Source organism: Dryas octopetala, chromosome 3 (assembly GCF_963921425.1).
Source record: "Dryas octopetala chromosome 3, drDryOcto1.1, whole genome shotgun sequence".
Taxonomy (NCBI): Eukaryota; Viridiplantae; Streptophyta; class Magnoliopsida; order Rosales; family Rosaceae; genus Dryas; species Dryas octopetala.
In genome coordinates, this window is record NC_141368.1 from 6,647,703 (window position 1) to 6,665,159 (window position 17,457).

A 17,457-nucleotide genomic window follows, 5' to 3' on the forward strand; every position below is an offset into this window, starting at 1 on the left:
GATTGTTAAGCTCATGGCAAATGCAAGTTCTTGACTATTGAATAGCAATCAAAAAGCCTCCATACAAACATGGAAAACAAAACTTGAATTATTAACGAATGTAGATGATGCATGGTCTCCCATCTCAATTTTCCAACTATGTAAAGATGTTCAAAGAAAAGCTCTCCTGGCTGCAGCTCCATAGCGCCCTCTTCTGGTGTTATCATGGCGTTTCTTGTACACCACTCCAACAAACCCGAGCAGTGCTACCCCTATCAGCACTCCAATCACTATCCCTGCCTTCTGTCCACCACTCAGCCCTCCTGATGAAGACCCTTTTCCCTTGGGAGGTGGAGCTGGATTGACTTCTGGATCGGTTGCTGGCGAAGGTGGTGGTGGCGATGGTGGTGGTGGCAGTGGTGGTTGCCCTGATGGTGAGTCATTGGGTGCAGGGCTCGGTGAGGTCACATAAGAGGTTACAAGGTTAATATAGAGAACTGAAACTAGCAGAACAGAATAGAAGCAGAGGTGAAGCAGGGTGGCCATGAGAGCTTGGAAATGAAACAATCAAGAAACTTGAAATGGGGGTTCAAATATGGGGTATAGGACTTTAAGAAATGCTACTGAATCAGAAAAAGACAAGAATTGGACGGCGGACAAACCTGTTTGAAAGCATCGAGATTGAATCATCAATGACAGCTTGTTTTGGTTTTGCTCTTGAATCTTCCTAGATCATAGTATGGTTCGCCAGCTTATATTAAAATGGAGAAATGTTGTGTTTCTTTTTTCCTTTTCCTACTTGTCTTCTCCTGCAGCCTTGTGTTTCTGTTTGTTTTGGCTGCCTTCTCATTAATAATTCCATTTTCTCTTTTTCTTCCATGCAAAATATAAGGATGAAAGGCATAACATAAATGGTTTTATGGACATGTCAGTTCTTAGATGCATTGACAACTCCAATTAACTCCTTCTTGATCGACTGTAAGATGTCCGATACCTGCACGAAAATCGAGTGAGGATCACTACATTTCAGTGTAAAACAGAAGGTTGTCTACTTCAAAATGAGAAAAAGAAGCATTGCTTACCTCAAAATACTGCTGCAGAACTGGGGAATGATGATACAGTGTCTTGTATATTTTCTCAAGAAGGGCTACAAGCACATCCACTTGATCACCCAGAAGATCTACCTATATATGACACACATCAAATTCCAACCAATATTTAACTCAATGTGATCAAATTCACAAACAAATCAAAACCAAAATGCTATTACTAAAGCTCAGAACCTCGGTTTCAGCCTTCCGGAGATTTTGACATCTCCTGATAAAAGCATCCTTATAAAGTGATTCCTTTTCTCTCAAGGAGGAAACAAGTTCAACAAGCATATCTAAATGATGCTTCATCTCGTCCAATCTGTAAAGGAGTAGCAGAGCAGTGCAGTCTGCTTAGTCTACAAGAAATACAATTATTTCCAGGAAAATATAGAATGCAGGTTAATATAAGACACCAAAACTGCTTTAAGTTTTGAAAATTATCAGATAAGGCATTAGCAACCCCACAATTTAAAACTATTTAGACTAATCAAAACTTTAGCGAGCAATTACTTGTTAATTGTTGCAGAACAATACCTCAAAAAGTTCATTTGTAACTTTTCTTTTGTTGTTTGCTCAAAATCCACCAACACTTCTGAAAATCTGAGGACAAGTGTAAACATAGAATCAGATGGGTTTGATTCCATCTCTTTGTTTGCATTTGGTTGGCAATAAGACAGCTCTCTGTAGTTTATGGAACCTACTGCAGGAGTCATTTGATTACAAACTTTTTCTGAATCACCAACTACTGTGCCTAAACTAGATCCCAACTGACCTACCAGAGCCTCATTCATTATTAACTGCTGCAAAGGCTTCTCTAGCTTGCTACGCTCTGAACTGAAAGTGTGTCCTTTAGTTAACAACTCTTTCGAAATATCGCGCTCATTGGACTCTTCACATTCCAAGACTACAAGATCAAGTTGTGCATCAAGTTCTTTCATTTCAAAACTTGCACTTACCATCAGATCTTCCTCCACTTCCAAACAGCTTAATAGAGAATCTACCTTTTCATTCAAATTCTCCTCTGCACTGACCTGTCTACCATGGTGTAACTTGTTAGCAGAGAGCATGCCTTTTGAGAATTTGTCTTGATTCTCAGACTCAGCTTCTCTAAACAGAATAAATGCATCTTTCACTGCCTCAACAATGACAAATTGATATATTTCTTCCCTAAAGAGATTCTCCATCTTAAAAGCATTTAACTCCATCTTCCATTCCTTTATAGTTTCTCTGATGAAGAACATATAGATATCCTCCTTGAAAAAACTTTCTGTGCTCTGAAGGAACTCCCTGGTAACAATTTCTTCATATTGAGCCGATGAATAACTGGTAAAAGCATTTAACTCCATCTTCCAGTCCTTTATTGTTTCCCTGACAAAAACCATATAGATATCCTCCTTGACAGAACTTTCTGTGCTCTGAAGGAACTCCCTGGTAACAATATCTTGATACTGAGCCAATGAATAACTGGCAGTGTTAACAAAATCTTTGATGGTCTCATTAAAAACAAGCCGGTCTATCTCTTGTCTAATAAGGCTTTCAGTTTCATAACCATCTACGCATTTATTCCAATGCTTAAGCATTTCATGCAAAAGGATCAAACATATATCCTCTCTTATTGTGCCTTCTAAGTAACATAACTTGTCTATGAATGCTGATTCTTCCAAAGAATTATTTTCAGCCCTCAAATTCTGACACTCAGCTAATAGAAAGTTACTAGTTGAGCCAGAATCCTTGATTGCCTCGCCGAGGACAGTGCAGTATATCTCTTCCCTGGTTTGAGATTCAAAGTTGTTACTTTCAATGTTCTCCTTCCACTGATTGATCACTTCTGTGAGGAGAACCTGACATATGTCCTTCCACATCAGGCTCTCTAACTCATAATTGTGTAACTCAATATAATTTTCTTTGATTAAACCTTCAAGAAGAGCAACATAGGTGTTTTCCATTATCACAGCTTTCAGATTTTCTTCTTCTTGTTCTTGCTTCAGCATCCTCACTTCATTTTGTAGTTCTTCATTTGCTGCATAAGGTGCTTTATCCATCTTCTCCCATACATCTGCCAAAGTATCAAGTTTCAAATTTTCATCATGGTTTGCATCAGATTTCAGAAACCTTTTCTCTGAAGGAGTACCTTCCTCATGAAGAAACTCATAATTACCAAAAGTTTCACCCAGCCTATCATCCCAATCTCTTAATTGGTCCAGTCTTAAAATAATTTCTTGGATCCTTCTTTTCAGGTTACTTTCTTGCATCCCAATCTCTTCTCTCCTGCTAGCTAAACTCCCTTTTTGTCGAAGAATTTCTCGCTTCAGCAAATTCAGCTCTTCTGCCTCTACACTTTTCCTCCGGATGATGGATTCATGATTCTTTATCATCTTAGAAACATAGTTTCCTCCCTCCTCTTCTGTTTCCTCTTCATGGAGTACTTGCATGACCTCTTCAGTCCTTAAGGACTGCTGCTTTTCAGGCTTCCGATGACTAAAATCTTCAGGTGAATGCTTTTCATTTGCTTTATTTGGAATTTTGCATCCAAGGTTTGCCTGGAATGAATCATTACTTTTCACTTGCACCTCATTTTGATCAACGAAAGACTCTAGCTCATGGCGCAAGTCTGCAACCTCATTCATCAAATCAGACCAGTACTCCATCAAGCCAAGAGAAACCAGCTTCTCTTGCTTCCACACTTGTGCTTCAACATCTTCTTGGAAATCCCTCATGAACCCTTTTAGCAAAGTAGACACTGTATCTTTCTCAATAGTCCTTCTCCATTGCTGCTCCATTGGCCCAACCTCAGATGAGAAAATGGCACTCTGCATTTTCCCAAAAGCAAGATCCAAAGTCTCCTTCAATATCCCAATGTCTGACCCCATCAGCTCAATCTTTTTGTTGTTTATCCCTTCTACCACTTCAGGGTTTCCTTCCTTATCTTTGAACTCATAATCAGGCTCAAGCTTCTGCCTGATATTCCAAACCTGCTGATCCACAGAATTCTTCAACTCACAAAACTCACTATCACTATCACCATTATCAGGCTTGATGTTGGCTTGCAGAGAAACCAATTCTCTGTCCTTCTCCTTGATAGCCATCTCACACTCTATAACTCGTCCCTGAAGGCGGTTTCGAATCTCAGTCAAGTCTTCCAAAAGCTGTTCATGGCTGCTCTCAAGGATGTAGCTGTCTGTCTCTTGTCTAACAAACTTCAAGCAGCCATCTAATTGCATGACTGCCAATTCATAGAATTTGGATATCCCATTCAAGCGCTCGAGAACCCCTTCTTTGGATTTCATCTTTTCATGAGCATTGTTCATTGCATGGTTCACCATCCACATCATGGTCGAATCCATTGTTCTTTTGGTTCAGAATGTTGCAGGAATTAATCAGCAACAAATAAAAGTGAAAGGAAGAAATGAACTTGGAGCTTAAAAGCAATGTTGAATGACTTGCATCATCATAAATATCATGTATAGCAGCATAGAGACGAAGTAGATGAAATTAACACAACCTTATTGACAAATGACATGCACCTACGAGTAAAAATCTGGTTTGTAGATGCTTTTCAGGACTCCATCAAAACCATATTAGCGACAAAGAAATTAAGTGGTAAGTTTATATTAGCAAGAGTAGAAACTGTTATTTTTCTCATGATGATAATGAACATGCCCAATAAACATGGGTGATCTACTGATCTGGATCAGTATGACCAATTCTCAGATGGCATACATACATTCCACACGTCCCTCGAGCAGCTTTGGCTCTATCCCTCCATCTCACAATACATGGACGTATGGATATCTATGTTGGATTGTTCATATAGACATTGTGGACACAAATAAATGGGATTCCCACCAAATATTGCTCATTTCTACTACTAAATACATTATTATAGCATGTTACGTGTTGTTACATTAACTTTTTTTAATGAAGTTCACAATTCACATGAGTGAAACCTTCACCTCCACCTCCATAAGTAAGTATATAGGGCCCACATAGGTATTAGACCCAATTGCATTTGTTTGTATGGAAGTCAATTCTAGTTGTATTAGGCCCAATTGACAGCTTGTTCATTGGAATTTGAGAAACTACAAGAGCTTAGCCCAGGATTGGGTTGGTCTTTTAACTTTCTATTGCATGACCACATCAACATATTGGAACTTTGATGTCTCACCAAAATACATTTCTTTAATTCAAGTTTCATCAATTTCTATGGCCGTTGAATCCAAGACTAGTTCTCAAATTGTCATTATTTGGGTCTTGGTTAGTTGAACAAGCTTAATTCCACCAATACTAGCTCTTTAATTTTAGTTATAGCATAAAATTCAGGATTATAAATTTTTGTGGCATTTTAGAATGTCCAGCAAATGACGACTGGACACGTGCACCGTATACAGATGACATTATTATGGTATAACGGTAAACCAACCCATACCCATTTTCAATTTTAATTAATATTCTTATTTAAACATCTGTTGACATGGCATGTTGCGAATGGCTTATGCTTCTTCCTCATACCCCACCTAATTAACAACGATGTCATCACTCACGAAAACAACTAGGACTAGGCGCCACCATTACCCGCAGCGCGTGAGGCGCGTGAAGCTCGAGTACGAAGCCAGTCCACCATTTCTCCGAAAACCAACTCAACGTTCTCCGGCTGCTCGCCGACCAACTGGTGCCACATGCCCGGGTGGATCCTCAGCGTCTTGTCCTTGCTCGACGCGCGTCTATGGAGCTCCTCCGCGCACGCGGGGTCGCAAACGACGTCGTCGCCGCCGTGGACGATAAGTAGCGGAACCTCCACCTCCTCAAACCTCCCCTGCAGCTCCTTGCACACCCTCAGCAGCTCGAGCGCGGTAGCCGCGCGAGGCCTCGCCACCGTCCTCCTCGGGCTCGCCAAGGCCAGCTTGCGCTTCCACTCCTCCTTGAACGACAAGTCCGGAATGGAGCCCCGCGTAGGAACCACGCGCCACGTCGGAACCACCGCGGCGACGAGGAAGAGCAAGTGCTCGAGCGGCCACGGCGGCTTGAACTTGGCGCTGATCCCGCACATGGCGCCATTGAGGATGAGGCCGTCCCAGGGCTTGTCGGAAGGACGGAGCGTGATGAGAAGCGCGATGGCGCCGCCGAGGGACTCGGAGTAGAGGAAGGAGGGGAGCGACGGCGCGTGGCGAGCACGGAAGGCGTCAAAGAAGGAGACGCAGTCGTCGACGACGGGGTTGATGTCGGGGATGTGGGCGACGAGGCCGTCGGAGAAGCCGTGGCCCTGGTGGTCGATGGCGCAGACGGCGAAACCGGACTTGGCGAAGTGGACGGCAGTGAGCTGGACGAGCCAGCTGGACTCACCGGTGAAGCCGTGGACGATGGCTAGGGTTCCGATGATGGTGGCGGGAGGGAGTGGGGTCCACCACTGAGTGAAGAGCTTGAGGCCTCTGGGGTTGGTGACGTAGTCGGAGGCGTGAGAGACGGAGTGGCGGGAATAGAAGTCGTCGGGAGTCAAGGAGCCGAAGGGGCTCTGCTCGTTGGCCTCCGCGATCGGGTGCACCATTTTCGCTACAATACGCCGGGTGCTGAGGAAGCCAAGCGAAAGAGAGTGTCGGAGTGAGAGTGATTGGATTGGGGTCGTTGGAGTTGCTTTTATTGCATGCTTTGGGTGGTTGGCTTGGGCTGGGGTGGGCTGGGCCGGGCCGGGCCCGGCTACCAAACAACCAAGAACCAACCTCTATCAATACTCAATAGCCTCCTCCATTAATAACATCTAGACAACCTGAGTGACAAGATTTTTGAATTTTGGTACAGACAAATTTATGTCTACAAACACATTTAATAATAAAAAATTGTGGAAAGATAAACCCGTCAAACCTTCAAAGGTTAAAAAGGATTTGCATGTACAATTTTCTTGATTAACTTTCATTCAACAATCAAATACTACTAGTAGTAGTTCTCTTCACAAATGAAGACTGTACATGATATCTCCTTAATATTCAATTCCTAAAATTCTTGCTTGTCATTAAAAGATAGGATCAACAACATTATACTACTGTATAGTTCGCTTCTTTGTCTTCACAAGCTGAAAGAAGAAAACCCTTGTATCAGATGACCCAATTTTTGTAAATCAAATCATTTCACACCAAAGTAGGCTTATTAAGAAGTTAATATTGGGAAAGACCAGATGAGAAGTTACAGCTAAACAGTGGGTTGTTGTAAGATAAAGAAACATGTATAGGCAAGGAAACTGATTTAGTGTGTCATCTGAAAAACAACTGCTGTGAATAAAAATGGACATGAGCAGACATCACCAATTTGAAGATAATAGATATACAATTGTATTAGCAAACAAGAAAAGAACCCCACACAACCCCCCAACAGAGATAGACCGAGAGAGAGAGAGTAATCATAAATCACAAGTGTTTGAGAAAGATGCATGCTAATTGTTATAAAACATAGCCAATGCAGAAAATTCCATGTTCATCCTCTGCTACATGACAAAGCAAAAACAAGAAATTTCATAATATATATCCTTAATCAGGACCCAACCATATAACCTGATCACTGATTCACTGTCAATACTCTGCCAATACTATGTTCTCTTCATAGAACACCCTGCCTCTTATCATTACAGTCCCACAGCTACCCCTCACACATTTCATTTACTACATCCTACAGATTTAGCCAAAGAATATCATTCATATTGTTTTCCTACTGCACCAAAGATCGATATACGACCATACAGACTATTCAAATTAGAGGCTTCTTGGTTATTCCTTCTTTGTATATATGCAGAGATGCTTTAGGGGATAAATCCATGGGAACATCAATGAGTTTTGTGAGGACAAAAGTTTTGCATTGCATCAAGATCCTCCCCAAAAGTTAGACTCAAAACTGTTAACCTCTCTAATGAAAACTTCTAATGTTCAGGCATAACCCAGAGCCCATGCTATACTCCTGAGTCCTGAATGAAGCTTTTGAAGTAAATCTGTATCTAATTTTAACTAATGATATCTCATCTGCTCACCTTAGTAACCAGGCTCTCAAACAAAACACTTTATTTCATTCTTTATTCTTTAATATAAACAAAGCATCCTTTATATAAAACCATAGACACAAGAATCGTTGTCAAACTGATGAAGTCTTAACTCAACAAGCCAGAGCCCACCTTTTACAGACTCCCAAAAGAAGGTAGAACCGTCCAATTGATGAATTCCTAGAACTAGAAGATTGGACTGATCTTTCTGGGTACTAAAAATGACCTTATGTTTATACTAAGTTACTAACCAAGATAACATTCCTATAAGAAAACTAATGAAGAAAATATATGAAATGATAGGACAAAATTCCAGCTGCATCTTCTATTCAAACTACAAATCAATATGAAGGCGCACTGCTTGAATCTGCAATACTTTTTCAATTCTAACGCACGCAAGTAGTTCCACTCCCCAAATTAAATCCCATATCCGATACAGAAAAAAGTTCAAGTATCCATTCTACAGTATGTGCTTAACAGTGCCTTTACTATCAAGAAATGTTCTTTCTCATAGAAAACTAAGAGAATTTCACATTAAACTCCCTAAGCATAGAGTATTTTAGCATGAACCCTCAAAAAATTAAACCCAATTTTTCTTGACAAGTTAAAAACACTGGTCTCTAAAATTTAGCACATACCCCCCACAAAACTAAAGACACATACAATGAAAACCCATATCATAAAACTTCAATTCCAACACAAATTTTGAAACAAAACCATGTGAAAGCAAAAGGGGTTGAGAATTGAGATAAAATAAGTTACCTCCACAGCAGAAACAGCAGAAACAGCAGGAGAGAAGCATCAGTGTGTCTCTAAAAAACACAAGGACCATTTTATGAGCCTTTGGTGAATTTGGTGTTTCTGGTACGTTTCCATTGACTGCTGCACCTTCTTGGCCGTCCAACAGGTTCTGATTGATTGAACGTGAAGATTCCTTTTCGCGCTTCATTCTCTGGAGGTTCCATTCGAGCTTTCTCAGGTAATCAAGCTTGAAGGAGTCTCTGATCCTCGTTGAGGGCCAGAGATGCATCTCTTCTTTCTCTGTCTTTCCACAAGGTGATCTTCAGCCTACGAGAGAAAACAGAGGATCAAATGGAGGGAGTGAGTTGGGTTCTAACTCCAACCAATGAAAAGACGCGTCTTTCACGTTGGAGACTCGGTCATAGGCAATTGGCAACTTGACAGGTTCCTCCAAACGACGTCGTCTTCCTATTTCCTTATGTTTTTTTTTTTTTTTTAGTTTTATTCACATTTCACAGGTGTTTTCAACTCAACATACTTAAGGAATTTATGAAATTTCTTAAACTTTCCATTTTACTCATTAATTTTCAATCTTTTTAAATTCTTTACATTTATTATCACTTTACTACTAGTTATTAATCTAGTGATATTTCTTGTTGAAAAAAAAATTTGAAAAATTAAAGTCTTGTATAATAGTTTATAAGTTGTTGAGCCTCTCCACCCTTTATCAATTGATTTAATTTAAATTTGGCGCTTAAACTTTTTCCATGGTACAAAGCATGCAATCCACATAAACGGAGAAGTATAGGTAAATTTTTCTTGTTACCCACGTGTACACATCCAAGAAATTAAAACCTTACATACACCTTTTCATTAGGTGTTAAATTACATAACAAGAAAAAAAATATACATAACAATTTGTTCTTAAACATTATGGTATGAAATTGTATAGTGTTTTGAGCAACAACTTGAGTACAAATAGAATTACCCTTCTCGTTTCTTGGGCATATTTCACTTTACCCACTTGATTATTAATAACATATCAGCGCCCTCAAACTTAAATTTTGTTACTTAACTTATCTGTGTGATTGTGGAGTACTAAGTTGAAATGTTAGATATTCCTTTGAGACTAAAAAAAGGTAGCTAGAAACTTGTGCATGATAGGAACTCTGCTTGTTTTTTAAACTCTCACCATCACAATTTCTTTTATATATGTTATTTAAAGCAAACCCTACAAAATTCAAATACCTTGAGTGGATGGACCCCTTAATGTGGATTGAGATAACCATGGGCGTGGCTTTAATATGGGCATGGATATGCAGGTTTGGGTATGGAGGTGGGGTATTAGTTTAAGTTGTGAGTTTGGGTTGATTTGTAATTGGGTGTTGGAGAGATATGAAACCAGAAGAGATGGTGAGATGAAGCATGGTGTGGAAGTGATGGTGCACAATTGACACTTTGACAGTGATGTGGCATGACTTGATTGGTCAGATACTTCACGTGTACCACAGTACCTCACATGCATGCCCATACTGAAATAGAAGCTGACCCTTCATTTGAGTCTATGATCACTACAAGTCTACAAGCTAGCTAGGTAGGCCAGATACAAATCAAAGCTTGAGTTGAAGGTGGTGAATGGTGATGTGTAGTTTGGCCTACCTAGAGGGTGGTATGGTAAGGTATAGTAATTAGCTAGCTCTTTGCTTTTTCTTCTAGGCAACTTCATCCTCATGCTTAAAGCGAAAACAAGGTAGTGCATATCTAAACTCAAATTGTCATAATAAGAATCAATCTGAAATATGAATATGACCCAATGGAGGATTGGAGGAAGGGGGTGTAATTCATTACAATAGTGCTTGACATTTACATGGTGCATAAAACAAATCCTATGCATAAAAATACATTTATATGCTAATCACTACACCACCTGCAGCTCCAAAACCAGATTAAACATGGCCTTCATCAAATTCAAACCCATGTGGAACCAAGAGATCCTAGAAGTCCATGAATGCTTTTGAAGCTAGCTAGCCAACTATTGCAGCACATAATTACACAAGCATTGTTAGATCAGGGTGTGCAAAACCATAACCCAAAGGGGAGAGGCCAAGGGGATTTTCATGCCTGAAATTGTGGAATGTGGGTGTCCAAGGAGTCATTAGGAATCGAAAATGAGTGAGAAAGAAGAAGAGAAGAGTGGTGATGGGTGCCATGTAGATATGTTGGTTGCAGCAGTTGATGTTTGAATTGCAATGATATTCTAAATTGCTATGGGGTTTTATATATTATGCCTGAGGAGTGAGGAGAAGAAGTGTTGGTGGTTGCTTGCCTTTGAAGGGTAGATGTGCATATATATACATAAACATGCCGTGTTATTAGACGCAATGATAGAAGCGTGCACACCACAGCAGCATTGCTTATTCGAATAGGTCTATTAATGTCTTAATGAGAACATTATGGAGGGGGTGAAAAAAAATGAATTTGATCACAGAAAGAAAGTGGGTCGGTCCACTCATGAGATGTACAAGTAACATGCCAAGTACCACTAATACATCAGAAAAAGAATGATGCATATGTGAATGTAGCAGATGTTAAATTTTGATAATATTTTGATAGATAGAATCTTGCATCCGAAAATTTATAAGATGTTGCTGTTCTTTATTTCGTTATTAATTGATTTTAGGTTAGATATTCAAAATTTTTTTTATGGTATTAGAGTCAAATCATTTACGTATTGAGTATTTGAGTCAAACGGCCACACATACTCTAATTTTAGATTAAATATTTTAATTTCTTTCAAATATATATGTTTAATTAAAGAGCAGAGATTCTTACCATAAGTAATGGGATGTTGCCTTTTGGCTTTATCCATAGTCTAATAGTTCAGTAATTCACTTCTGGTATCCAAATATTTATTACTTTGGTTGAAAGCTAGGTACCAACGTATCTGATCTCTATGTCCCTCTTTTGGCATTTATAGAGAGAGCTCTTGGATTCTAGCCTGATCTCTCAAAGAGAGAAAACCCAATGGCAACTCAGACCCATAGTGGCTGAGGCAGGATAGAATTGTTGGCTAGCTATAGCTAGCTTGATCCAAAAACAGTTTGCTACTGGCTACTGCTAGCTGCTTAATCGAGATGGATGATATGGGCCTTATGGCCTACCTACATTTTGGGCTTTTCAAGGCACCAAATTAAATGGACCCTACAACCACATAAGACCTATCCCACAGTCCCAATTATAGCTTAACAAGGGCTGTGTATGCACCCAATGATCTGCTCATTGTATATAGTACCTAATTTTTTGTTTTTACCCCAATATTTATTGAGCAGAAGACTAAATAGAGTATTAGAGCTCATGGGCTGATTAGTTATTATCTTCATTGAGGTCGGGCAGTACTATTTGCACTACCAGAAAACTTCTCAGTCTCATTTATATTTGAGATGATGCATACTGATGTGATATTGACTTTGAGGTGCTGTTATTATTATTACCCTTTTTCCTTTTGGTGGGTGCACACTATCATTTCCCTTTCTGCTTTGGACAGTGCCAATGCACCATCCACTATAAGCTTCAAAGTTCATTGAGAAATTAACAAGCAAGACTGACCCCATAGTTTTAACTTTTCTTGAAAGCATAATGAGTACAGAGAAGAAACAAGGAGAGATTAAACCAGAAAATGACAATAACATTAATTGAGAAGTGAATACCAAGGCAGGTGCTTAATTTAGAGAAACAGTAAAGGGGTACAAAAAGCTCCCCCTTCTCAAAACCTGACTATATCTACAATTTAATGGCCCTGATGATCAACCCCTCTTCTAAAAGGAAATTGATCAGAGAGCAGCAACAGAAGAAAAGCTTCATACACAAGCATAAACCCTGTTATTCTTCTTGAAATACCATAGCCTTTGTTCCAATGTTTCCCACCCTTTAACGCTCAAACCATGATGAAGGAAGAAACATGCATTAGTAGTCTCTGAAAATGTTTCAAACATGAGGGTTGCTCCTGAAGGACCCAAGAGCTTTGGCAGCTCCTGCTCTCAAGATGAATTGGTGGTAGAAGGCTGCAATTGCTGCACCAATGAAGGGTCCAACCCAGAAAATCCACTGCAAACAAAATGGAGAAGGTATAAGACACATTAATTAGAACATTTACAAGGAAAAGAATTAAAAGATAAAAGTGGATAATAATGTATACATACTTGGTCATCCCAAGCCTTGTCTTTGTTGTAGATAACGGCAGCTCCAAGACTTCTAGCAGGGTTGATGCCGGTGCCGGTGATTGGGATGGTGGCCAAGTGAACTATGAACACCGCAAATCCAATTGGAAGTGGTGCCAAAACCTTCAAATTTAGAGCAGTACACAATTTAGTTCAACACATGATAAAATCAGTTCAAGAAAATATATCACATAAGTGAACACAGTATGTTATACAAACAAACTTTTAACCCTTAAATAATAAGGGGTTCACTTTTCTACTACTAAATATAAACCCTGCATACGTTAAGACATGGAATGGAACATAAACTAGAATCTCTTTCATTTTCATGTTATGAAAATGAGAGTAGATGGATGTCTATTCTTTCTGTCAAATCTGAGCAGGGACTAAAATCAGCAAAAAGACACTTGGAACAAAGTGGAATACTCGGGAAGGACCATAACAGTACTCAAAGACATGACCGTGAGTCCGTGACTTAGATACACAAAAATTGACAACTTTCATTCATTTGGGACTACTATTTGAACTGTGTTAATAATACACTTACACTGTTACACATGAAACAAATAGGACTTTAATCCAACTTTAACTATTAAATAAACCTAATGGGTCCTCAAGTCACACAAAAGACATTTGCCTTTACAGGAATGTGAAGGACCCACTGTTTGACGTTAAGACCTTCAGTCATGACTCATGAGTCGTGACAAACTGACAATACTTAAGAAGGCAGGGCACGTCAGGAGGATATATACAGAAGAAAGTAAAAGTTGGGCAACAGAAAATGAAAAAAAAAATAGAATCAACTTATTGAAATTTGAAAGCAAACAAAGTTAGGTGACCCCCCTGAAGCATCTATTGCATATTTGCATGCCCCCTATGAAATGCTAACCACAAAAGCCACTTAGCTAGGCCAGCCCATGGTTTTATCCTACTCATTTGGGACATGTTACGTCTACACTCTACATTATGATACAATCGTTAATCATGGGTGATTAATTTACAATCGTTGTTAATCGGTGTAGATCTTACAATGAGCACTGTATGGCTAACTATTCATCCAGGTAATTAAGTCAATGTGGTAGTGTGGGGCACACCTATATTTGTCCATAGATTAAATGATACTTCAACAGCCTTATCTTTTGTATGAGGGTATATTTTTCCATCAAAACAAGTTGAAGGAAAATACAAGCGTTTTTTTCTCCATTCGTAAATGACTAAATGATGTTGGCTTAAAGTCTTTGTACAGTTAAATAATGCACTGAACACTCAGCAATATGCCAATATACACATATATATATATTATTAGATACAGATATTTTATTTCCTATACAATAAAACATCTCATGAAAATCCAAAGGAGGCAATTTTTGACCCACTCACAAAGAAAAAAATGAAATGAAATCTCAAAAACCAAAAACATGTAATTAATTTTTCCAATCCTCTTGGGCTAATTATATCAGCAAACTCTAACCCAAAACAATTCTCCCCCAATTTAAGATGGGTTGTAAGAAAACTTATCACAAACACAAATTAAAATCCGAAAACATGTTGGTGGTGTGGATCCTTTTCTTTAAGACCCTAGCTAAAGCGAACACACCAATATACTAAGAAAAGCATAAAAAATAGCTATAAATGTATTAATTGCATGATGAATAATAGAAGGAAGGCATGAAAGTATGTACCGGAACATGGGAGTCTCTAGCACTCCTCTTGGGGTCAGTGGCAGAGAAGACAGTGTAGACCAGCACAAAGGTCCCAATAATCTCAGCAGACAATCCAACCCCCTTGCTATACGCTTTATCGAGCTCATTCGCCCCACCACCATGCTTGGTGTACAGAGCCGATTGGAAGGCCTTGACCAAAGCCACACCAGCTATGGCCCCCAACGACTGAGCCACCATGTACATCACCGCTCTCACCAGAGACACCTTGCGCGCCAAGAAGAGCCCAAATGTCACCGCCGGGTTAATGTGACCCCCTGCAGAAATAAACCCAAACCAAAATGAATCAACTATATATTTTACATTTTAACCTGAGACGGTTACCTCCTTCGCCTATTATTAAAGTTACACGTGTACGGACCTGAAATCCCGGCAGTGCAGTAAACGAGGACGAAGATCATGCCGCCGAAGGCCCAGGCGATACCGAGAACGCCAACGCCGCCACAGGCGTCAGCTTCGGACTGGCTCTTGTAGCCAATGACAGTGAGCACAGTGATATAGAGGAAGAGAAGGGTGGCTATGAACTCGGCGATGAGAGCCCTGTAGAAGGACCACTTGGTCAGCTCCACGGCGTCGAAGAGCGGAGCAGGAGGTGGGTCATGGTAGTCCTTGGCGGAGAAAGAGCCCCGCTCTGCAACTTCCACGTCCTTGGTCATAGGGAATAAGCTTAGCTCAGCTTAACTTGAACAGAGCTTTGGGTGTTAGAGAGAGAGAGAGAGAGAGAGAGTTGGTGTTGGTGTGGGAGAGGTGGTGAGGAAGGAGATGGGGTATATATGGTGAAGGATTTAGGGACTCCGGACTCCGAACCCAACCCCCCACTATTCACTATTCACTATTCACTATTTTTTTGTTTCTTTTCTTTCGCTTTCACCGACTGTGTCCCACCACACCACCTCCCCTTCCACTTACTCCAAGTCTTTACCAGTTACCACACTCTAGATTTTTCTTCTAACTTCTAAGTTCTAACTTCTAACAAATGTTTATTTTCCTGTCATTTTCGTGTTTATGATATTTGAGTATACAATTTCTATTTTTGAGCTTCCCTAGGCAATAAAATTTGTACCATGCAACAATGCATGTGTATTCATTACACCTCCCTCTCGTTTGACCAAACAGTGGACGGAGCTAGACTTGGATTCTACATATATTGCCACTATTTCCCAAGTGGCATGAACCTATAATACAAAGAAAAAAAAAAAAAAAAAGTATGCATGATTCGATAAATGGAACAAGAAAAACAAAGTAAAGGTCAGATTAAGCGGGTGCTGTGCAGCACGTGAAAAAATAAAAAAGTAAATAAAGGGTGAGTATGTATGTAATAAGCACTATGAACCAGTGGGCAAAGGGCCAGACCCATTAGTAGACAGGAGATAATGCAGAGAGTGGCTGCTGTCCCAGTGTCCTTGCCTCCTCCTGCTGGGCGCAGAGCCGCAGACCCACGAGCCACACGTAAATGACTGACCACTGTACCACAGCAGATGACTGAGTCCACTTGCCTGACTTAGAACCTCACGTGGCGCCTCTCTATTGGCTCTACACATAACGATGAGGGTTTTGGAAGGAAGGACACGTGGAGTGCTGTCAGCCATACGTCCCACGATTGATCCCCTCACATGCTGCTTCACCGTGAAAACAGCTAATTAGCCCAACAATAAATGGGTGGTATGAGATGGCTTGGCGGATCTTGAACGTTAAGGGGCGCGGGGGTCAGGGTCTGGGTGGGGGACCCACTCATGCCTTCTAAGTCTACTTTAGTCAGTGTCTTTCTTACGGGATAATGGTCATATAGTAAGAGTTATTTGTATGTACGATACACTGAAGTGTATCGACCCGACTTTTCACATAAATTTCGTAAAATTTTAAAAATTACACATATATTTTATAAGTTTTTAAAAAAAGTTATTATTTACACATGTTTTGTTTTCTTTTTGTACACTCTTTATCACTTAATTAGTAATTTTATAAATTTATCTCATTGTGAAAATACCTTAAAGCTCTCCCCAATACACCCCCCCATCTTCTTTCTTCCTTCCCTCCCAATTAATCGTGTCTTGCCCAACCCTCTCTCCCTTGCAATCTTTGTCTGCGACCACCCCAGTCCAGCCCAACCCCTTTCTGGCTCTTTCTCTCTCTTTCTCTGGCTTTTCTCCCCTTCTGCTTGCATCACCACCGCTCGCAGCAGCTTCCTCCATAGCACCTTCCAGCCACCGCGTGCAGCACTGTTGAAGCCACCCTACCATCTTCCACAACACCTTCCGGCCACTGCGTGCAGCACTGTTGAAGCCACCTGCGCATAGCATCGTCGAAGCCACCCGTGCGCAGCACCATCAAAGCCACCGCGTGCAGCACAGTCGAAGCCACTCGCACTCCCTTCTGCTTGCACCACCCCATCAAGATCAGCCACCACGCCACCCCCTCTCTCTCTCTCTCTCTCTCTCTCTCCTTCCCTTTCTCCTCTCGCCCAAGCAAACAGCCAAAAATATATATATTTCTAGCTAGTTTGGAAGTATAGTGTCGAACATCAAGAAATCATTCGAAAGTATAGTGTCAAACACTTTCAGTATGTTCGGCAGATGACTGTCGAATGAAGAGAAAAATTTCAGAAGTGCAATGTCGAACGACCTGTGACATTAACAATCATCCACATAAAAATTAAACCCTAAACTTTAAAAAACCCACACTCCAAATCA

At 40.3% G+C, this 17,457-nt stretch overlaps 4 protein-coding genes across 4 annotated transcripts; all 4 read right to left on the reverse strand.

The window, feature by feature from the left end:
- Positions 1-489: 489 nt before the first annotated feature.
- On the reverse strand, positions 490-4,622 carry LOC147290215 (WPP domain associated protein). Its single transcript, XM_086238036.1, has 5 exons — positions 1,962-4,622; positions 1,605-1,847; positions 1,263-1,389; positions 1,062-1,163; positions 490-973 (listed from the first exon to the last, which is right to left on the reverse strand). Exons 1-5 carry the CDS (start codon positions 4,412-4,414, stop codon positions 908-910), a joined length of 2,991 nt encoding a protein of 996 aa, XP_086094162.1. The 5' UTR covers positions 4,415-4,622; the 3' UTR covers positions 490-907.
- Positions 4,623-5,499: 877 nt separating this feature from the next.
- On the reverse strand, positions 5,500-6,858 carry LOC147290216 (caffeoylshikimate esterase-like). Its single transcript, XM_086238678.1, has one exon. It carries the CDS (start codon positions 6,610-6,612, stop codon positions 5,626-5,628), a length of 987 nt encoding a protein of 328 aa, XP_086094804.1. The 5' UTR covers positions 6,613-6,858; the 3' UTR covers positions 5,500-5,625.
- An 87-nt stretch (positions 6,859-6,945) lies between these two features.
- LOC147290217 (uncharacterized) lies at positions 6,946-9,204 on the reverse strand. The gene is made up of 2 exons (XM_086238680.1): positions 8,851-9,204; positions 6,946-7,134 (listed from the first exon to the last, which is right to left on the reverse strand). Exons 1-2 carry the CDS (start codon positions 9,116-9,118, stop codon positions 7,097-7,099), a joined length of 306 nt encoding a protein of 101 aa, XP_086094806.1. The 5' UTR covers positions 9,119-9,204; the 3' UTR covers positions 6,946-7,096.
- A 3,289-nt stretch (positions 9,205-12,493) lies between these two features.
- On the reverse strand, positions 12,494-15,517 carry LOC147290218 (putative aquaporin PIP2-5). The gene is made up of 4 exons (XM_086234747.1): positions 15,129-15,517; positions 14,729-15,024; positions 13,029-13,169; positions 12,494-12,933 (listed from the first exon to the last, which is right to left on the reverse strand). The coding sequence occupies exons 1-4, from the start codon at positions 15,421-15,423 to the stop codon at positions 12,814-12,816; spliced, it is 852 nt and encodes a 283-aa protein (XP_086090873.1). The 5' UTR covers positions 15,424-15,517; the 3' UTR covers positions 12,494-12,813.
- Positions 15,518-17,457: the final 1,940 nt, after the last annotated feature.